This window comes from Maniola jurtina, chromosome 11, assembly GCF_905333055.1.
Source record: "Maniola jurtina chromosome 11, ilManJurt1.1, whole genome shotgun sequence".
In the NCBI taxonomy this organism is placed as follows: Eukaryota; Metazoa; Arthropoda; class Insecta; order Lepidoptera; family Nymphalidae; genus Maniola; species Maniola jurtina.
In genome coordinates, this window is record NC_060039.1 from 1,390,581 (window position 1) to 1,414,127 (window position 23,547).

General features: G+C 37.5%; 2 protein-coding genes across 2 annotated transcripts in view; one reads left to right on the forward strand and one right to left on the reverse strand.

The window, feature by feature from the left end:
- The window catches only part of LOC123869376 (nesprin-1), a 186,773-nt gene that overhangs the window by 148,098 nt on the left and 15,128 nt on the right, over positions 1–23,547 (reverse strand). The window contains exon 2 of the mRNA XM_045912259.1: positions 22,693–23,227. Coding sequence (XP_045768215.1) covers positions 22,693–23,176 — 484 coding nt within the window. The 5' untranslated portion in view covers positions 23,177–23,227. The remainder of the gene's footprint in view (positions 1–22,692; positions 23,228–23,547) is intronic.
- Positions 13,428–16,173, forward strand: LOC123869383 (zinc finger BED domain-containing protein 4-like). Its single transcript, XM_045912280.1, has 2 exons — positions 13,428–13,738; positions 13,833–16,173. The coding sequence occupies exons 1-2, from the start codon at positions 13,515–13,517 to the stop codon at positions 15,727–15,729; spliced, it is 2,121 nt and encodes a 706-aa protein (XP_045768236.1). The 5' UTR covers positions 13,428–13,514; the 3' UTR covers positions 15,730–16,173.

A 23,547-nucleotide genomic window follows, 5' to 3' on the forward strand; every position in this document is an offset into this window, starting at 1 on the left:
TCTGGATAAGCATTAATATATTTAACTGTTTCCACTAAGTCATGCAACGCAATTTGCCTCATACTCAGAGTTTTGTTCATGCCTACATGGCCTACAGTGCGTACCTACAGTGTGTGTAAAACAAATAGTTCGTAAGTACTTGTTCTGTGATCACTGAAGATTGTTTCACAAACAAATGTGCGTTCACCTTTACAATAAATATAACATCAAACAGTCACGCTTATTATTACAAAATCGTACTGAAAACTGCTAATGAGTTAACCTGAGTAGAAAATGCTAATATTATTATCAAACGCTAAAGCTTATTATCAAATGCTAATACGTAACATGATAACTGCTATCATAATGGATCTGGTAGCTATCATGTGTATAAGTGCATTCCGTTGATTATCATAATTTAATTATACCAGAAACCTACTTATCTTTGTTCCTATTCGTGGGAACCTCTAAATATAACTTGCTTTAACGACGAAGAAAAACTGCATGCCCAAAAGTTTTCCCTCATGTTCTCAAAGGTGTGTGAAGTTTGCTCATTTCCACTAAACCAGAGCGTGGCGGATTATAGCCTTAGAAACCCTTCTCTTCTGACAGAAGGCCCGTGTTCAGGTGTTCAGGTCACACATAAATATAAACCTACAATCTACATACATACATACACACACAGACTGCTAAAATAATAACCTAAGCCTTATTAGCCAAGCCTTTGCCGTAGTTGGTTAAAAAAGAGCAATTGGGAACCGATTCAGCGCGTAGCCCGTACCTACCTATTTTTTTTTATGTTTTATTTATTGATGAGAGAGAGAAACGCACACAGGTCAACTGACGTGACAAGTTGTTTATTAAATACGTTGATTTAAATGCCAGGGGCATAGATAAAGTTAATTGAGTTGCTAGCCTTATCGATGTGTGATAATTGTTTAGGTACTAAATTAGTCGTCGTCTAGTCAACTGATATACGACCACTATTTGATATAACAGGTATGTACTTCCAAAGGTAATATCTTGCGCCGCCGCGCCGCCTGGGTCCTGAGGCTTCCTGAAACTTCTTTGTTGTGATTCGTCTACCTTAGTAGGGACTCTCACAGGTTACGGTTTTGCACCACCTGGAACCTGAGGCTATCTACGACACGTCATTTGATGTGATCTGTCCACTTAATAGGGACATCAACAGGCCAAAGTCTTGCACCACCTGAATCCAGACCTCCCTGCGAGTTGCGACTTAGGACAAATCGCTATTACAGCATTTTGGGACCCGTTTTCCAAACTGCCTATGAACCTACCCCACCCAATTGTTATTTTAGCTTCGCAACCCGTTGGGCTATGTCAATTACCAATTATTCACAGATTTCATGTTTATTCCTGATTTGATAACATAGAGTAATCAATTTCATAAAATTCTTGAGCACACAATGAGATAATAATAACCGTACTAATTTAAAACCTCTGTGGTCTCAGACAAAAGCTAGTTTTAGAACTTATGCACATAAAGGTATGAACAGATAAGCGGCCTCGATATAGCCTGCCCAACCTCCGTTATTTATCATTTATTGTTCTGTCAGGCATTTCGTTCGACGTGAAAGTTGACATGTGTATGAATACACTGCCACATTTTGCAACGGTGAAATCAAACAAGTACCTATTATTTACTAATCTGCTTGTAAGTATATAAAGTACAATAAAATTATTAGGTACATAATATTATAGGTTTAATCAGTTTGCAGTTTCATGTGTCACCTTTATACCCAGGGTTTGGAATTATCAAAATAATCGAACAAGTGATTAATTAAAATTCGGATGTTAATTAAGCAGTAAGCACTAATCCGATTTCTGATCCAAATCCAAGTTTCAGGGGACATCGTTCGCATATTTACGTCCGTTCTTTTCTTCCGAATAATTGGAGGCCTTCACGGATAACGGGGAGAAATTGGATAACGGAAGTTAAATCTAGTGCGTAAACTCCCATACAAATAGTTCTATGACTTTTTCGGATCGTATTTTCACGGATTCGGATCGGATGCAGTGCGTGACCTCTCTTGTGAAACTTCCTTTCAATGACCTTGGTTAGGCAGACCGTAATTAGTGCGCCTGACAGACTGTGACCTGTTTTGGACCCCTCTACCTCTGCAAAATTCGCCGAAATCGCTGGCAGTTACAGTAATTTTGGCCACGCAATCCAGCGAGAATATTTTTATCACATCATGATTATTTTTATTCTATTAATTTTTTCACGTACTTACCTACTTTTAAATAGTCAAATGCATCTACCACTGGTTCGGAATGCCTTTCCTACCGAGAAGCACCAGCAAGAAATTTGGCGGTAGCTCTTTTCAAATAATTGATATACAAAAGATTATACCTATTTAGGAATATTTTTTCTGTTACCTAGATGGACAAAGCTGCACAATTTATTAGAATAGTAATTTTGTTTATTTGATTGCTGTACCGGCCGCCAGTGCTTATTTTTTTCCATTAACACCTATCTCTGGCCAGCATCCCTACCTACTCCAAGAAGTCTAATGGTGCGGCTACATTAAGGTTAACGTCAATGCCCAGCAACGCCATAATTATCGCGATAATCAACGCGCTAAACTGAACACTTGAACGGTTAACGTCTAATGCCAATTGGATTGGAGTTAAAATCGACCACAAAACGGCATTGTGAATGCCGTTGTACGTTGATCATGGCTACATTATCTAGTATCTACGTTTAACGGGAAACGCCGTTGGACATCGCGTTATTGGCCGTTAAATGGCCGTGGAGTCGTGTTGCCATCTTTATAATGGTCTTCCAGGTCTTCGCTTTCAATTCAAAGGATATCAGTTCGTAACAATTTTAGTTCATCACGAGGGATGGAGATCCAACCAATAAAATCGCATCTTACTGTAGGTACCTATGCTGTATATTTAAAATGTCCTCTCCTCTTTCTTTACAGATATAAATAAATAGGCTGTATCTGATATTCACATATCCACGTCCGCGTCCCACAGATAATTTCCATATCTACATATAAATAAAATATACAAAATATAGGTATTGCTGATAAAACCTCGCAAGGAATCTGCATAAACCATGGTGTTATAGAGTTCACTGAACCGAATCTAGCGACTTCGATTTACCATTCGATTTTGAATTCAATTCATCAAAAGAATAAGATTCATATTTGTACACAACAGATAAAAGCCATATCTTCGCGTACGATAATCAAAAGTCGTGGGTGTAAGGAACAAGTTCAGGTTTATAGTTGTTTATACTTACCTGGTGGGTATATAAGGCCAATTTTATTGATTTTAGTACCTATTTTGTTACTTCGACATATAATGCTAAGTGTCCACCAGCAATAAAAGTCGCAGAAATCGCAGTCATTGGTACTGATTCAGTTGGCAACTAAATTTTAGAGTATTCGTATCCTCTTATTAATGTAATATGAAAAGGACAGACACAGTTTGACAGTTTTAAATTTAATTTAGAGCTGTCAAACCTCGTGACTTTAGCTGCCAGTGGCGAGCCTATTGTTTACAGTAGCGGGCACTATTTAGAGTCTTTAAATGTAAAATTCATGTTCCGTCCTTTTTTAGCTATATTAAAAAGAAGAGGATGCAGATACTCTAAATTTAGCTTAGAGAAAGACTACAGAATCGGCGCCAATGTCACGTCAGTATCAATTTCTGCAAGTATAAGACCGCGCTCACTTTGCACGCGTTTTCATACGAAATTTAGTCGTGCGAATACGTACGAAAAGGCACGAACGGTCCTTATCTTTCAAGTACGTTAAGAGCGTTAACGCATGAGCCTGCTTGGCAAGTTTAGGTATTTACCCGAGGTTCTTTGTTTGTTTCCGTGAACGGACGTACCGAGTTCAGTTTAGTTTATAACAAACCGTTTTGATCCTAGACGATTTTCAAACGGATTATTTTTTCAATATTTTTAAGTATGTGGTGTTAGTTTGTCGTTTTTTTTAAAACAGTGATGTTTTTTAAAACAGTGTATTGTCTTTATAGATTAAGTACGAGTGAATAAAACTTATAATTGTAGTCAGTACTTAATACTAATCTTTTATATACTTGTGTAAGTATAAGAGAGTCAAGAAATTATACAAAATTCAACTTTCCTTATACATATTTACGAAAATATGGTTCCCTTATCATGCACAGTATAAATAATTACACCTACTATATTAATTTTCACATATATATTTATAAAGGCTGGTAAAATAAATGTGAAATCCGTCTAAAATTTAAAAAGTCTTAAATATTTAATTTGCAATATTATCGAAAATATAATGCAATGCTACTAATACTCATAAAGACATTGAGCAATTTTTCTTATTTATGGTCCTTTACAATCTTTTCAAATTTTATTGTTAGTACTAAATCGTACTTACCGTAAGCGCAAAACAATGGACAGTACAATGAAAGGGATTAACAGGTACAAAAATGCAGATGTTACACTTGAGTAGGTATTTATTCATCAAAAATAAGTGCACTGCTACGCGAGTCAGCTAGGGATACAAAAACAAAATAAGATAAAGTTCAAAACTGAAAGTACAAAAACCCACCAACTACTTTTAAAGACTTCACCGCAGATGATTGATTTATATTTGAATATGTATAAATCATTATATACATGTATTCGAAATTTTTATAGTAACTGCTATGATTTGATATCGAACTCGATCCATCTATTCAAGTTTACGTTTCATTCAAGTTTAAGTTTTTTCTTGATATACATTTCTTTTTCATGTCTTGTGTAGGTAATACCAATTTCGATATACTTTTTGGGTTTTGTAGGTTATATCTCTTACATTCGTTTTGATTATGATAAGTTCTTTTATGACATATCAGAAAATTTTATGACATATGACAATTTAGCCTCTAACATACGGAATGGTAAAGCTAAGCCAAAGAGAGATCTCATTTATCAAAATTTAATGTGCAGTTTGGCAGTAATAAGTGAATTGATGAGTCGATAAACAAACAAACACGCAACACAACACGTGACAGGTTGTGATGGCAATAAAGGTAGGGACGCCCCGCACACCCACACAATCCCTGGGCTAATCCGGTGCGGGATAGCGCGGGTGACGTGCGGGTGTGCAGAACGTCCCCCGCCTCATATCTCGATTGCCATCTCGACCTGTCACGTACTATACATAGCTGCCGAAAACTCAGTCCTCCCTTAGTTGGATAAAGAATTGTTTTATTCAAAAATAAAACCATCATAAAGATCCACGAGGGATGACCACGTGCAAATGATAGTAATTATCCTATTATTTCAGGTGTTATGCTAGAGTGTACAATGTATACAACCAAAATCTAAATACAAAATACCGTACTAATGCTGTAAAAGACAATGAACTAATGCTATTATGCAAATGCAAAAAAAGAAATCATAATGGAATACAAGAAACCGCGCTAATGCCATAAAAGGACGATGAATCATCAAAATTTTATTTAGCGGCTAGGACAAATAGCAAGGGTATTGGCATATAGCATTTTCAGCCGGTAATAACTGTAAAACTATAAGCCTTTAAGAATATTTAATTCTGAAAAGTTATAATTCTAGTCAATAACTAATTATACAAAATTCAACTTTCTGTTTATTTAAAAAACATGGTTTTCCTTATCACAAACAGTATAATGAAACCTTGAGTATTGAGTTTTACAAATTTATAAAAGCTTTTGAAATAAATGTGAAACCCATGTAAAATTTAAACAGTTAAAAATTTAATTTTTAGAAATTATTAAAAATATAGATCAATGCCACTGCTCTGATAGGCATTAATCTATTCTCTACCAAAATCGCGTTTTACTGTTAAATTGTTCCCTTTCAATGAAAGGGAACAATAGATACCAATGCAGCTATTTGCTCGAGGCAATACTTATTTATTAACTAGCTGATGCCCGCAGCTTCACCCGCATGGATTTAGGTTTCTAAAAATCCCGTGGGAACTTTTGATTTTCCAGGACAAAAGTAGCCTATCCGTAATAGCACGTCCCCGGGATGCAACGCATTTCTGTACCACGTAAAAACATCTAAACGGATGATCCTTTAAAAATCCCGAGGGATCACCAGGATTTAGGAATGCAATTCCTTACAGCATCATATACACAATTTAAAAACATACAAAAAGTTTTTATCTATCTTTAAGAAAAAATAGCGAGTATTAAAAATACCTAGTATTGAGAAGTGATAGTCACACTACAATTTCAGGTAAATCGTAAATAATCCGATAACAATTGCTAAGCTAACAAGCGTTACGTCCGTTCTCGGAGAGGCCTCGGCCGGTACTGATTTCCTAGTTCAATTTACTATTGCTCGTTGCACGGTTTTGTAGTGTGTTTCAAGATTATTTTTTGGAAAAAAATATTCATTAAATTTAGATTTTTTTTCTGTATATATTGCCAATATGTTCTTCTTTAAAGAGTACTTAGTTTTATTTATAAATGAAGATAAATAACCCACCTAAATGACAGTTTTATGTGTCTGTAGTTTTACGAAATTATGACTTTTTTGTTTGAATTTTTATAATGTAAAAAATGCCAAACGAAAGATTTGGTTCTGTCATCTTATTAGTTCAGGATCTTTTCTTTGGTAAATATAATTCTTTGTGAGAATCTACTAAGTAACTTTTGATGTAGTGAACGTCAAAGATGACACGAAATCCAAAATTCAGTAATAGTCTTTTGGTATTTTAGGCAATAAAAGATAAACTATGAATAAATTGCAAAATGTTGTCTGTCAATTTAATAAAACAGGAAATGCTCTACAAAGTAGTATATAAATGTTTTACATAAATGCAGTGTTTAATAAAATATAGGGGGGCAAAATAGCTTAAGAATAGCTCATACCGGTTCAACACTCTTAAGTAATTAAGGTATGTATGGGAGTGTTCACACTGGATGCGAGTACGACTCACATTGTATGCGAGTTCGTACGTACGATTAACTCAGATAAAGTATGAACCGCATCTCAGTACGCTATTTCATATTGATTTAGATTTGTGTAGTCAAAGTTCGCTCTATGGATCTCAGTCTTACAAAACTTGCTGCAAGCTTTTACAGAGCTAACATCTGCAATTTTTATTGCTAGTGGACACTTGGCTCAATATTGTGAAAATATGACAGACAAAGAAAACTTCCTTGTGGAATCCTATATCCACAAGATTTAGGCTTAGAGTAGCAGGAATCCGCTGGCTTCAAAATTTCAAGTACCTAGGTACCTCTCAGCATTAGTAGGTACCTTCTAGTTACTGAAATAAGCAGGTGTGACAGACAGACGGACAAAAGTCGCATCATAATGCATCCTTTTTAGAGTAGGAACCGGAACCGAAAAGGCATAGGGCGGAATAGATGACAATGCAATATTAACTTGTCGGCCTGTTTGTAGTTTTTTTTGTTTTACATGGAGAGTTACATAGGCCACTTTTTATCCCGGAAAATCAAAAAGTTTTCACGGGAAAGAGAACCTCAATTTGCGCGGAAGAAATCGTGGGCATTTTCTAATGATATATAGGTATTTTTGAATCAAATTGTATCCAAAATCCTATTCTCGAATCACATATAACAATTTAGCAAGGGGAATCTTGGCCGATATATTTACATATAAAGGCGACTGGTTTAGCCGGTCCGATGGCACGCCGCATTGTTCGCGACCGGCCACCATCTTGAATTATAATAGCGAGGCTCTGCTTTGCTATTTCGTAATTTAATTAACATGAAAAAGTCGTAAATTATGTCACGCGAAACATAGTATGTACTTAAATGAGTATAAACACAAACCATATCCTTGCTTTGAATAAAACGGTAAGCGATATATAACATGAAAAACAGTAGATAGGTTAGTAATATTATGATTTAGAATATAAGGTACTTAACTAGCTAGGAAGTTTTTAAAAATCCCGTGGGAACTCATTGATTTTCCGGGATAAAAAGTAGCTTATGTGTTAATCCAGGAGATAATCTATCTCCATTCCTTTCAGCCAAATCCGTCTAAGTAGTTTTTGCATGAATGAGTAACAAACATCCATCGTCCATCTATCCATACATACCTACAAACTTTCGCGTTTATAATATTAGTAGGATATGATGGAAGCATGTAAATTCCCTTCTTTATCACTTGATTTGTGAGAATTCAATCAGTACAAGAACTCTTAGCCTGTATTGGTGACGTAGCAGTGTTTTGTTAATACTTATTTAAAGCATGAAGAGTTACCAAATAAGGATTTTTGAAAAGTAGAAATTGGGGGGAAAATTGGATTGGTGGAGGAGAAAAAAAAAGATTCCGACGAATTGAGAACCTCCTCCTTTTTTTGAAGTCGTTTAAAAAGTGACTAAATAAAGAAGCTTTGCTCGCTGAAACTGATAGCTTTAAAAATTAAATAATACGAGTGAGTCACCTTTAGTAAATCCATAAGAACAACCCGAACTATAACTAACTAGAAGACTAAGAACTTTGGATTTGAAGTTTCATGGAAGAGAAATTTGGAAAGTTCAATACAATTTGGAACTCACAAACTAAGCTTATAAATTTTTACTTCCACTCATGGTTCGTGGTCTTCACTCAAAAATCTGAAAGCTTCATCGGACGTCGGTTCTGAACCAATAATGTCTATGCCCTTTGCCATTTCAGCTTGCTACTCCCTTGAGTTATGTCGGTCGCTAAAACAACACTAGCTTTTGAATAAAGAATAAGTATGCATCTCATCTCAAAGCTGTGATAGCCTAGTGGTTAGAACGTCTGGCTCCTAATCGGAAGTCGGGGGTTCGATCCCGGACACGCACCTCTAACTTTTCAGTTATGTGCGTTTTAAGGAATTAAATATCACTTGCTTTAACGGTGAAGGAAAATATCGTGAGGAAACCTGCATGCCTGAGAGTTCTCCATGTTGTCAAAGGTGTGTGAAGTCTGCCAATCCGCACTGGGCTAGCGTGGCAGACTATGGCCACCCTTTTCACTCTGAGAAGAGACCCGTACTCAGTAGTGGGCCGGCAATGAGTTATTTTTTTTTTTTTTTTTTATTCACTATAGGTAAGCGCTTGACCACAATCACACCTGATGGAAAGTGATGATGTGGTCTAAGATGGGACGCGTTTACCTAGAAGGTGCCTATTCACTCTTGTTTTAAAGATACCCGGATTGTAATTGGTAGGAAACACAGATCGCGGAAGAGTATTCCAAACCTTAGCCATGCGTATGAGGAATGAAGACGCAAAACGTTTTGTGCGTGTAGATGGAATGTCGACGACATAAGGATGGAAACTCGCCCGACGTCTTGCGGTTGCGGTTAATCATGAAGCATCTCATAAAATCTAAAGAGAGCCTCCATAACGCCTACGTGCAAACAGAATGTCCAGAATAAGAAAACACCAAGCTCTTAGAACCGGTCCGGCGGGCTAGAAACCTGAGCAGCTATTGTATGGTTCAACCGGAATAGTCTAGGTCACTTGAAATGAGCCTACCTTTAAGGAGTAGGTGGTTATAGTGCTATTTGAATGGATGGTAATCTCTTTGGATTATGCAAATGATCGAATTGTTAAAGGATTTAAAGGTTACTAGTTTTTTTATGCTCGAACAAGTTTTCATCACAGAACTTTTGGAGTTCCTATAAGCACCCCTTTTTCTTGCCTTATAATAATTAACGACCATTTCAGTAAAACGTAGGTAGGTATTTATATATCCGGATTAGAAAAATTAAGAGTCTCGTAATGTTGCGGAAAACCAAGGAATTATAAATTTTTTATACTTTAAAAAATGCAAATTTGATGCTCCCAAAGCAAATTTTCAATTTTTCTCTAGTACTATCTTGTATAATCAGGGTGTAGGGCAAAGGAAAAACTTTCCAGTTTTTTCATAAATCTCTTTATTATTTTCTCGCCTGGACTCGTATGGACAAAGATATTTTTAGGATTTCTTCACAAATCCCTATCGACATACAAATGCAGCTCGGGTTAGTTTCGCCGTCGGGTTTTCTCTTAGCATGAGAAGGAGTTGACCATTATACAAAGATAGAAGAATATTTTCATCTTTCCAGACTAATGCGATCGTTCTATAAGTGTATAGTATACCTCCTTAAAGTGCAATTCACTCTCTTACGAAAAAAACCGGCCAAGTGCGAGTCAAACTCGCGCACTGAGGGTTCCGTACTCGGGTATTTTTTCCAACATTTTGCACGATAAAATATCAAATCTATTATGCATAAAAATAAATAAAAAACTGTTTTAGAATGTACAGGTAAAGCCCTTTCATATGATACCCCACTTGGTATAGTTATCTTATTTTGAAAATTGAAACACATTTTGAATTTTTTTTAAATGACGTAACCACAAATTCGCGGTATTCAGATTTATATTATTATTTATTCCTGTACTTGTGCTATAAGACCTACCTACCTGCCAAATTTCATGATTCTAGGTCAATGGGAAGTACCCTATAGGTTTCTTGACAGACACGACGGATGGACGGAGGGACGGACGGACAGACGGGCAGACAGACAGACAGACAACAAAGTGATCCTATAAGGGTTCCGTTTTTCCTTTTGAGATACGGAACCCTAAAAACAAACAAACTTTCTTTCTAAAAATATCTCGTAATCACAACATAAAACATGACGTTGTTAACCCGCCGAGTGCACACGGGCATTGAAACGTTTTAAATAAAGATGAGTGAATCCTAAATATAAATGTTCAATACACAGTACCGTGCGCCACGTATACGTGGGTTGAACCGATCGCTAATTTTGTACAAAACGTCTGCGAGCCGTTGTGTTCAAACATATGGACATATCACCTGTTAGCTCAACATCGATAGGTTAGGCCAAGGTCTTCTACGTTTTTGAAACCATCTGAGGATATCAGATATGTACTGCTTAAGTTTTGTAAAGAACATCTCATCATCAGTATCATCATTAACCGACAGACATCCACAGCTGGGCATAGCATCGATGTATATGGGCATAGGCCTCTTGTAGGGACTTCCATAGTTCTTGCGCCGCGCCGCGTGAATTCACTCTGCGACTCGTTTGATGTCGTCTGTGCCACCTAGTTAAAAGTCCACCAACGCTGCGCTTTCCAGAGTGAAATCTTTAACAGATTTCAAGATTTTTTGAACTGTCAAACGAGTTCCTCTTCAAATAACAAGGTAGTACTACGGTTAATACGATGATTTTGAATTTTTATTGGGATTTCAAACCAGTTGCATGAAATCATATTATGTTCCTCTTCAACAAAATTATAGGACAATGCAAACGCAGATCATTAAATTAACACAAAACAGAATTTTTGTAATGTTTTTGTAAATAATTCGACAGTGCAAACTCACGGTTAGGAATATCAAAGAAACTGCAGCTTCGACAAACTGCATTAATTCAGTAATCTCGTCTATCAACACTGCCGTTCCCGGTGCTTCCTCTGCCTTTACTCGTGTACTTCCTCCACGGAATTAGATCGTCTTTAGGAATGGGGACATTGACCTCATAGCTCTCGCTCAATTTCAGTTCATTGTTAATTTTACCACCACGTCACGTGGGAATTTCGATTCTACTCTTAAAAAAATACACTTTCGCGTTTTATTGGAATTTATAGGTACAATAGATAACGTCGTCCGCGAGGATTATCCCACACACTCTTTATCTCGAACCGTTGATCCTCAATAGCTCAACAGTCAACAGTTGAGGAGTGAATTCCGAAAGGTCGGCGGTCCAAACCCCACCCATTTCGCTATTGTCGTACCCACTCCTAGCACAAGCTTTATTGCTTAATTGGAGAGGAAAGGGGAGTATTAGCACCGTTTTACGATGTACTGAAACTGTGGTATTAGTAATGACTAGCATGGCTAATATCACACTATTTTTTTATTTTTTTTTAATATTATAAAGGCGAAAGTTTGTATGTGTGTGTGTGTGTGTGTATGTTTGTTACTCCTTCACCCAAAAACTACTGGACGGATTGGGCTGAAATTTAGAATGGAGATAGATTATACTCTGGATTAGCACATAGGCTACTTTTTATCCCGGAAAATCAAAGAGTTCCCACGGGATTTTTAAAAAACTACATCCACGCGAACGAAGTCGCGGGCATCAGCTACTTCTTTATAAAAATAAGCCTGTGTCACCCGTCCATGCAAAAAATCACATCGCTCCGTTGCTCCGTTGCGGCATGATTGAAGGACAAATGAATAAAACAAACGCTTTCGCTTTTCTCGATCTGTCAATGGTGCGCTTTCCAGTGCGAGGTCACCATTCATCTTGCCAGCATCTTGCAACCCCAATATCTATCGGCTCTTTGGTCTATGTACATACACCGCGCATTAACACTTTAGCTTCCCAACCCGTTGAAGTAGGTGGGTATGTCGGTTACTCTGGTTACTAACTTATAAGGATATTTATATGGTACTTATAAGGATCTCCTCATTATTGATTTCATGACGTAGAGAAACTTTGAACCTCAAAAAAAAAAAAGTTAAAATCCCGAGCGTTATTAACAGCATTTTTAAGGTCTTTATTAAAATGGTTAAATTCGTCGAACTATTATACATTTGCCAAATGGTTGAACCCAATTAAATGTAAGTATTCAGTACACATTCTGCTGATCTATGACATCATGCAGACAAGGCGGACCACATCGTTAAAGGATAAAACGTGAGTGTTGAGGTAATAAATTGCATGATAACCTCACTTTAGAGGACTAAACTACTGAACTACGAGTTAGATAGATGTTTAAGTTTCAATATGTATATTGTTTTAATTCACTTCAATTTATGTATTCAAATATCTTCTACACTTCTTACGCGCTTTTCCTTACAAACAAATACGCCAATTTTTCTATTATTTGTCGTTCTAGATCTAGATCTAAGCTAGATATCGATTTATCTGTCTATTATTATCAGCTCGACGACAATAAATATACTTTGTAAACGTAATATTTATTTGGAAAGTTTTTTTCCACAAAATTCCAAAGTTCATACTTTGGAACTAGTAGCGACTAATTTGTGAGTAAGGGCCGGCGCACATATGGCGGAGCGCAGCGCAGCGCATGCCCGCGAAGTTTTCTAATCGCGTGACACATTACGCGAATTTCTACCAGAGAATGCGCGAGCACGCGCGGGACTGCGCGCGGATGCGCGAGTATCCGCACGGATGCACAATTGATTTTAGATATTATTTCAATGAGGACAATGTCGATAGTAGACGTGTGCGCCGCGCCGACCCGCCGCCGCCGCCGACATTCTTTTGACGCCGCCGCCGCCCGATCGCCCGTCGGCGTAAAATCGGCGCGACTTATTATTATTATCGAATAACCGAGCGGGGAACTCCCTCACATAGATACGCTGCGCAGACACCGCGCTACTTTGATACGAGTACCGCACCGCGCCTTTGATTCATGCCGCCTTTTGAGATCGCACTCGCCGCCGGCCGCACACCCCGCCCGTTGACCGTTCCACCCGCTTCGTTCATTTACTTGCTCTTTGTGTTACGTAATAGACGCGTTTTTAAGTACGTTACAATTGCTTATCAGTTATGGAAGAAAATAGCGATAAAATTGATATAAACAAAGTAAAAATAAAACATTTTACTGTAAATCCACTATTTTCTAAATCAAAAAACAGTTTTTCGTGGAAATACTTCGGACAATTAATACTTGAAAACGAAGGCAAAAGAAAATATGTGTTTACTGAACAAGTTTTTTGCTCGAGCTGTCTAGAAAATGCGAAAAATCAGGTCCCTGACAGTCCGTTTGGATGGTGAGTAAAAATATCGAATTATTTTCGAATTTCAATATTTTCAATAATATTAAGTACGTACTACATATAAGTTGTTGTTCTATTTTTTTTTCAGTGTCAAAATTAAGTCCTACAGTTCTAAAGCGAGTACAGGAAATTTGATACGCCATTTGAAAGACGACCATTCATTATTGGAAGAAAAAAACCCTGCTGCTGCGACATCCAAAAGTTTAACAACATTTTTCAAAGTATCACTATCACGTCCGACGACATCTGCTCCATCATCTTCAAAAAGCCAAAATAAGTGGATGCTTGCAAGGGATTTATGTTTGTGGCTCTGTCGATCCCTCACAGCATTCGATACTGTTAGTAATGAGGGGTTCAAAGACTTCCTGATCAAATATAATGTCATATACAAAATAGAAGATTTACCTTCTCGAACCACCGTTTCTAGAGAGGCGTTAAGTGATATATACGACTGCATGCTAGCACACATCAAGCAAGATATCCTGGCAAAAATTGGAACCCATGCAGCTCTTACAACAGATCTTTGGCAAGATCTTTACCGACGTTGCAGCTACATAACGTATACTCTGCAATATATAGCAGATGATGCCAATGAAATGCAAAATTATACTTTGGCTACAAGATTATTTGAAGGCAAAAAGACTGGAGAAGCTTTAAGTGCATTCACTCAAGGTATTATATCTTCCTTTGGCCTCGAAGGAAAGTCTTTGTATCTTGTTACTGATTCTGGAGCAAATGTAAAGCGCATATCTCAAAATTTGCAAGGAATTCAAAGCCACTTATGTCTGGGACACGGTTTGCATAATCTTGTAACAGTAGACGGTATCAAAAAAACTCCCCAAGTACAAAATCTCGTGGTAAAATGCAAGAAAGTTGTCAAAACACTGAGATATAGATTGCCTGAAATTGAAGAAGAAGCTGACAAGGAACAGCGCCGAATTTTGACAGAAATTGATGATGTTCATGACCACCTTGAAGATGACGAGAACTTTCCATTTGATCCTGTACCAGAGTCAGACGTACCGTCAGACGAGGGGACTGAGGTTTATTTCTCTAGAGCCACTACATCATCAGCATCATTATCTGTGCCATCGATTAAATCAGCAACACCCACTCGTTGGCACAGTACTTTAGCGATGCTACAAAGTTTAAGTAGTAAGTGCAACCGAAAACCAGTGAACGCCATGCTTGCAAAATATAACATGTCGGAACTTAAATTTGATGATAAGGAATGGGAACTCATTGAAGATCTGACTAAGTTTTTGACAAAATTTAAACCGATTACGGAAGTTTTATGTACACAGACAAATTGCTCAATCAATTTCGCCTTAGTGTTCAGATCAGAAATAAAAGATGCATGTGAAGCTTTGAATGACGATGAAAAGTTAGTAATGTTGCATATGAAAAGAAATATGGCGGAAATGCTCAATCACAGATTCCCAATCACCAAAATTATTGTAGCAGCTGCTTTGCTAGATTGCAGATTTACAAAATTACAAGAAATAGATAATTTTATGGAAAGTAACAATACGACAAGAGTGGACTTTTTGGTCAACTGCATCAAAGAAGTAGTGCCAGCGTGTGAACTTGAGGCGCAATTCAGCCGCTCTAGTACGTCAAATAAAGGTGACCAAGACAATTTTCTGGTCAAACTTGTTGAAAAACATGCAGTTACGTTTAATGATGATGGACAAGATTTTATTGAGAAAGAATGCCTGAAGTATTTGGTATCTTGTAATGCCAGTGATTTGAAAGACGGCAATGTTATTAAATATTGGCAAGAAAGACAAGCAGCATTTCCGTTACTGTACAAATTAGCGAAGGCTATTTTATCAGTGCCTGCTACAAGCACGCCCAGCGAGAGAGTGTTTTCTATTGCCGGTTTGACAGTAACGGCAAAAAGGTCTCGTTTAAGTCCATCACGAGTGGACAAAATTATATTTGTGCATGATAATTACAGCCGTTGCAAGGCAGCCGTTAATTAATTTTATTTTTATTATGCTGATCTTGGTTTACTGTTAATTTTGGTGCCAAACTTATATTTTTCAATGATAATTACTGCTGTTGTAAAACAGCCATTACCTACTTATAATTACTTTTATTTTTCTGATTGTGGAAATTTTAACAAAAATTTTATATTTGTTGATCATAATTACCGCCGTTTATTTTTGTTTGTTTTTATTTTTGGCGTTAGTAACAATTACTTACTTACTGCTATTTTGCTGATATTTGTTGATTGTGCAATTTTATACCAATGTTTATGCTAGAGATATTGGTAAAAACAAGACTGTTTCTCTAATAGAAATAAATCTCAAATCAAATTATGCAGTTTTATTTCAATTCTTCACGCCGAAGTCACGCCGAAATCACGCCGCCGCCGCCGATTTTTGACCGGCGCCCGCCGCCGACGATTGAAGCTTCGGCGCACACCCCTAGTCGATAGTATTTTGACTGTGAAAAATGCTCTGCGCTGCGCTGCGCCATATGTGCGCCGGTCCTTTTAGTCGATACTAGAGCTAATTTCTTAAACTGGACCCTTTTAAGTAAAGATTTTTATATAAACACGTGGAGATCATACTGCCATTGTCGCAACTAGAATGCCATAAGCCTACTTTGTCGTATTAGTTTACAAATTGCGAAAAACCAAATAAAATTTGAATTTCGCGGGCAGATCGACCGTGGGGTGTGGTGGAAGTCACTACAAGAGACCTATGTCACTCTGCCTGTGTTCAGAAGTGGACGTCTATCAGTTAATGATAACAACCACAGCGATGATATATTTAATGAAAATCACAGGCAACAGATTGTGACGTAAAAAGATACAAGGATGTCTAGACGTTCCTGCACTCATTGAGTCGGCAGGGATTAGTCGGGATGATGGCAAGAGACCTGATGGAATGACGCTGGTTCCCTGGGACGGGGACGGGCGCTAATGGGGGACGCAACGTGCGTTACATTGGGCCTGTGTCATATCCGAGAGACAGTATCAAGAACAGGAGCTGCAGCAGAAATGGCTGAAAACGGCAAGCGGCGCAAGTAGGTATCTAGGTCGGTAGATCTCTTATCGAGAGTTACATTTTTGTTCCGTTTGCCGTGGAGACCCTGGAGCCATGGAGTCTTAGTGCAAAAAAAAATTACGAGAGATTTCACCGCGATTAATAGCGTCATCGGGTGACAGAAGGGCTGGCTCATTTTTTGCGCAACGGATCAGCCTGGCTGTCCAGCGCGGAAATGCAGCCAGTATCCTTGGCACCATTCCATTTGTATAGTAATTAGATAAGGCTAACTTTAAGTTTTAATGATTGTTAATTATATAATTACAGACTCAAGATTGTACTATACAATAATATTCTGACTTTTGATATATGAAAGCACGCGCAACGTTATTTTAAGAAACGACCTAATTGCGAATCGTATGTTGAATGAACGAAGGATTTCCTGCAACTCTCAACACAAGATTTTGAAATCAGATATGTATGTTTATTGGTGCAATGAGTAATTTTACTCTTAAGTGGAAATGTGCACTTCATGCAGGCGGAAAGGCACTGTCTTTGCTAAAACTATCTTGCACTGCGCCTAAATTAAAAATTTATAACACCCCCGATAAATGAAGGTTACAGTAACTAGAAAAGAGCTGATAACTTTCAAACGGCTGAATCGATTTTCTTGGATTATAGCTAAGAACACTCTCGATCAAGCCACCTTTCAAACAAAAAAACTAAATTAAAATCGGTTCATTAGTTTAGGAGCTACGATGCCACAGACAGATACAATGATACACACGTCAAACTTATAACACCCCTCTTTTTGGGTCGAGGGTTAAAAACTAAAGATTGTGATCTATTGCTTTAGGATGGCTGATGGTTATTACTTATTAGAGACATTTATTATGACTGCAATGACGTCATCGAGTCGGCGTGTGACGTCTGCGCAGAGTCAGCTGGATCAGATGTATTTGTGAGATTCACACGCGATGTTTTATTAATAGTGATGAATTATAATACAAAGTATGCGAAACATGCTACAGTGATGCTAGGCTTCTAGAAGTCTATATAGTTGGCGCCGTGTTTAATGAAATATGGTACCCATCACACAGCAATCACAGATCAGTGGGAACCAATTCTATTGTACACACTCTGTAAACTGAACTAGATTGGCAGGTCTAACCATAGACCTACGATTTTTCGCTACGCTCATGGTCTGTAGGTACTCCGTGTGGATTTAGGTTTTCAAATATTTTTGGTCTGGTTGCATGAAAAGCGGTTAAAGTAATATTATGGTAATCGTTAAACAAAGTAAAGTAATTTTAAGAGCTCTGCCGGTCGCTTGCTTGCAAATTCATCATTATACTTATAAGTAATAATGTCTCGACTTAATAAGTTAATTTTGCAGGTTTGTACACATTGTTTTTGTGTAATAGCAATTATAAAATTTCTATTACCAAAGTGAATACTCAACCCCGCAAAGGATTTCGTACTGGACGCAGACGACATAGAGGCGTTACCAGTTTATGACGGACTAGCTTAAATGCCCGCGCCTTCGTCCACGTGAATTACACTGTCAAACCCCTATTTTAATTTTTAACCCCTTGGCTAGGGTTGAGTTTTGAAAAACCTTTGCTTGGCGGATATCTACGTCATAAATAGCTACCTGCATGCCCTTCAGCCCGATCCGTTCAGTAGTTAAAGCTGTGGTCCGAATTAAATTACAATGTTTCTTTTATATATTTAGATTCGGTTAAGACGATTTCATAATAATATGGGATGAGCTACAAATAAAACTTTATATCTATTAATAAAATATTATATTGGTCGATAAAAGTACATTTTACGACAATAATTCCGAGAAATGTCTACTGAAGCAGCTTCCAGATTTTCGTAAGGGCCGTGAATGTGAAACGAACGTTTCCACATGTGTGAATGTGACCCATTTGGCTGGATCCACCAGATTCGTCATCGAGGAATGTTGAAATGCATATTTCACAGTTCAATACATAGCACAGATGATTGATTTGTACCCTTCGTTTGAATTAAAATAACTGAAATCTCTACATAATATAAGACAAAGTCGATTCCCACCGTCTGTCCCTCTGTATGCTTTAAACTTTTAAACTATTTATTTTCATCAATAGATAGTTATTCAAGAGGAAGATTTATACGTATACGTCCACAGTTTGTGCTTTTTTTAAAAAAATATGACTATAATAACTGTTGACGACAGACAGCTTTCATAGAAAATGCTGTCTTATTCTTTTGAAATATAACAAAATAACCACACTGACACCACATTAGTATCTACTCTATCTACATTGCACCCGTAAGGAGCCGGGGCGAGTCGCTAGTTAAATAATAAATCAATCAAACTAACTGTGCTTCAGAGTCAGAACTTAAGGGTAGGTACACATCTACGGACTCCGTGGGAGCGACCCAAGACGGATTCAGTAATTTCGGGACCTATATTGAAGGGTCGGTCGTTCCCAGCAGATTAAAGGCGTCAGACTACTATATTTCTGCTTGTACTGTGACACAGCCATGCGGAATACAATTCAACATAATGCAAATGTGAGTGTGAAACGGATTTCGCAAGAGGAAGCGCCGATCAGATCTGGCACAAGGTGGCTGATCTCACCAGTTCAGTGTTACAACTCTTACGTCTGCATCCCGATACATTAGCACTGTTTATTTTGGACCGCCACTACAATGCTCCCTGTGTTTTTATGACGGATTGAGAGTTTATACCAGACGTAATTTTTAACATGTCAAAAATTGTGAAACCGGCAGGATTGGAACTTGTGTATTGTGGGTTCGCGCCCGACGCTCTGACCACTAAGCCACGGTTTCCCTTATTGCCAGTGACGAAATTTGTGATATATGTATGTCCACTCAGTACTGAAGCTGAATCACTTGAAGTGTAGGTAAAAAACACTATCATAAAATTTATAAAGACCTAATTGTACCTAAATTAAAAATTTATAACACCCCTGACAAGTGAAGGTTACAGTAACTAGAAAAGAGCTGATAACTTTCAAACGGCTGAACCGATTTTTTTAAATTATAGCTAAGAATACCTAGATACCTACCTATAATAGATCAAGCTACCTTTCAAACAAAAAAAAACTAAATTTAAATCAGTTCATTGGTTTAGGAGCTACGACGCCACAGACATGCACAGATACACACGTCAAACTTTTTGGGTCGGGGGGCCCTTCGAAGATAAAAAACGCGCTCAAAAAGTCAAGAGAAATTGCAAAAGTCTCTTGACTTTGTCAATGACGATGACGTAAGATTCAAGCGTATTTTTGCGGACGGAATTGTATGGGAAAGGCTAATCCATTTCCAGAGTATTCAGAGAATCATGTTGGGATTTGGGAATGGTTTCAATTGTTGGTAGTAAAGTCTACCAAGAATTTGCTATCCTTTGATTTGTGTCTATTCGAAAATGCCTGCAGTCTGCACATTTATTTTAATAGAAACTAAAAGAAATTTTATTTGAACTAAGCTAGGTATTAGTCAAGGTAGGTAGCACGGACACGACTTGACATTACAGACTCAAGATACCTGGAACCTACCATACCATATACCTTGGTATGGAACCTACCAATCGCCGGCAATAACTGAACAAAATATTTTTTTAACAAATAGTAGTCCTTACCAATACCGTTCCTAAGTGATTTAAAGTTAAATCTTTCATTATGAACGAATATCTCGAAATGAAGGATACCAAGTTACAAAAAATAGTTGAAGAAAATCTTAAGAAAATATGATACTGAGGAAATCATCAACATAAGCAAATAAAAACTTTGATGCCGTAGAACATTCGACCGCAAATGATTTAGCACAATTATTCAACACATTTTGAAGAAATTAGTAAAACATTATTTAAACAAGTGTAAATTAAAAATTTTCAACACCCCCGACAAATCATTTTCAAATAAATAATTATGTATATCTAGACAACGTCCATCTTGACAGCTTGACATTTGTCAATTGACACTTGAATATTATGAACCTAAGAAGACCTAAGGGTTATCTAACCTTCTTTTCTACAAGAAAACTAGAAAATAGCTGATAACTTTTAAACGGCTGAACCAATTTTCTTGGATTATAGCTAAGAACACTCTCGATCAAGCTACCTTTCAAACAAAAAAAAGTAAATTAAAATCGGTTCATTCGTTTAGGCGCTACGATGCCACAGACAGATACACAGATACACAGATATACACGTCAAACTTATAACACCCCTTTTTTTGGGTCGGGGGTTAGAAAGAAGTTTCTGATGGGCGGTGCGAAATGTCCTAAGAAAAATCTGAGCCGTTTAATCAAAATTCTAAGCCTAGTCAATGACCTGATTTAATCCTACGTCAAGATGGCTACTAGCCAGATAAACACAAGATTAAAATTTATTTTATTTCCTTCAATACAGCTGCTTTGAAATATTGAATAACATTATGAAATCTCGCTTCTATTTTAATAGGTAAATTTATTGTAAACTAGCTGATGCCCGCAGCTTCGCCCGCGTGGATTGGTCAGATCCCCTGCAGCATCAGGATTGAGAAGTTGGACTCCAAATTTTTTATGAAACAATGTCGCAAAGTTCCTCTATCGATTAAAAAAGAAATGACGCAAATCGGTTCAGAAATCTCGGAGATTTCGGTGTACATAGGTAGAAAAACACAACTCCCTTTTTAAAAGTCGGTTAAAAAAGTAGCCTATGTTACGCCCTGGTCAATCCTCTACTTGCCTGTGAAAGTCCCGTCAAAATCGGTTCCGCCGTTCCAAAGATTAGCCTTTTCAAACAGACAGACAGACAGACAGACAGACAAAAATTTTAAAAACGTGTGATTCAGTTATGGCACGTTATGGTATCGTTCAAATAACCATATGAGCTTAATATGAGGTAGTTATTTCGAAATTACAGACAGACACTCCAATTTTATTTATTAGTCTAGATAATCACATTCAAAAGTCATTAGAGGACCTTATCAATATGAATAAAAAGTCATCAACTCATATAGATATAATTATGTGACTAATCAATGAGGATGAGGAACCTATAGACCAAAAATAATTGAGCAGAATTGACTCAACATCGCTTCCACCACAATTGTAAATTGAAAATTTATAACACCCCCGACAAGTGAAGGTTACAGTAACTAGAAACGACCTGATAACTTTCAAACGGCTGAACGCGGCTGAACTGATTTTTTGAATTATAGCTAAGAACACTTTCAATCAAGCCACCTTTCAAACAAAAAAAAAATTACAATCGGTTCATTAGTTTAGGAGCTACGATGCTACAAACAAATACACAGATACACAGATAAACACGTCAAACTTATAACACCCCTCTTTTTGGGTCGAGGGTTAAAAACAGCATCTTATAATTTTTCGACTAATGCAATTACTTGATTGACAAGCGTACTTCAGGCAGAGTGAACTATATTCAGGTCTGTCTTGTCCGAACCAGATTGACATGGCGTCAACTACCTCGTGACGTCTCCGAAATTATCCCCGTTGGCTTTGGACCAAGGACTGGTTTGCTTTACATAAATTGCTAGACTTTTAAACCTAAATACTAAAAGTCTATTTTCAATTTCAAGAACAATACCTATCGAAATCATACGAGCATTTGCATGAATCTGTTTTGAGTTTTTCCTTAGTTATTATTTCAACCATTAGATTGATATCGTGTTAGTTATTTTACCACCTACAATTTCGATTTATTGATTGACTTAACCTGATCAAGTTTTCTAATTAGGTCGATCATAACATTTATTCAGTACAGTACAGTGGAGTATTGTTCTTAAATGTTTAATGGATTCTGACACTACTTCGCAAATAGATACAACTCTGATAAAGATAAATACACGAAATGCTTTTAGATGCGTGGGTGTAAAGGTGTTTCATATTACCCATGTATTAGAGAATATAAATATACAAGCCCCTTACCTTGTAGAAGCTGAATTGTCGCTTGGTACTCTGCAAGTTTCTCATCCACATAACCTTCTTGAGACTGACTAGCAATGATCTCAGCTGTCGACGGACCTCTTTCCTCATCTTCTTCATAAATCATCGGTCTAGGTGGTGGAGGGGGTTCTAAAGGCACTCCAGCATAATCATACTCTCTGACGGGTTCATAAGGGGAAGAATAATAGTACTCAGGACTTAACCCCAAGGTTGGAGACATCGGGTATGGGGATATAGAGAAATGAGAGCTTGGTGATTGAGAATGATGTCTTAAATGTGGAGAGTGTAAAGGACGGAACGGCTTAGGGGATGGCTGAACTGGAGGAGGGGACACTAAAGCTGTTGAATGTCTGGGTCCAGATATTAGGGGAGGTGGGCTCGGTGCCCATGGTGATGGTGGACGATAGTTGAGAGGGGAGGGGGGACCCGGCGGTCTGGCGCGACCGCGTCCCGGAGGCTGCGACATATTGCGGATTGATTCCTGTCAACCCGGTGTGTCACGCCTTAATCTGCATCGCTGTAACAAAAAAGAACATCTGTTTATTTAAAGTGACCTTATGAGCTTTCCTATAAAATTGGTCCTTAGAAGTATTAGATGCTGCTCGAAACGTCAAAAAAATTAAATCTTAGCGCCAGAAATCTAAAAAGTTAAACAGTACCTCCAGCTTTTTACCACTTTCTAATTCAAGAAAATAGATACTGATAACAATTTAGTCACAGATACCGTTCAATCTTTTTTCTTTTAATTCAGAGAAGTTTAGCCCTAGACTGCGATCTTATCTGGAGGTTAGTAATGATGCAGTCTAAGATGGAAGCGGGTTAACCAACTTATGAGGG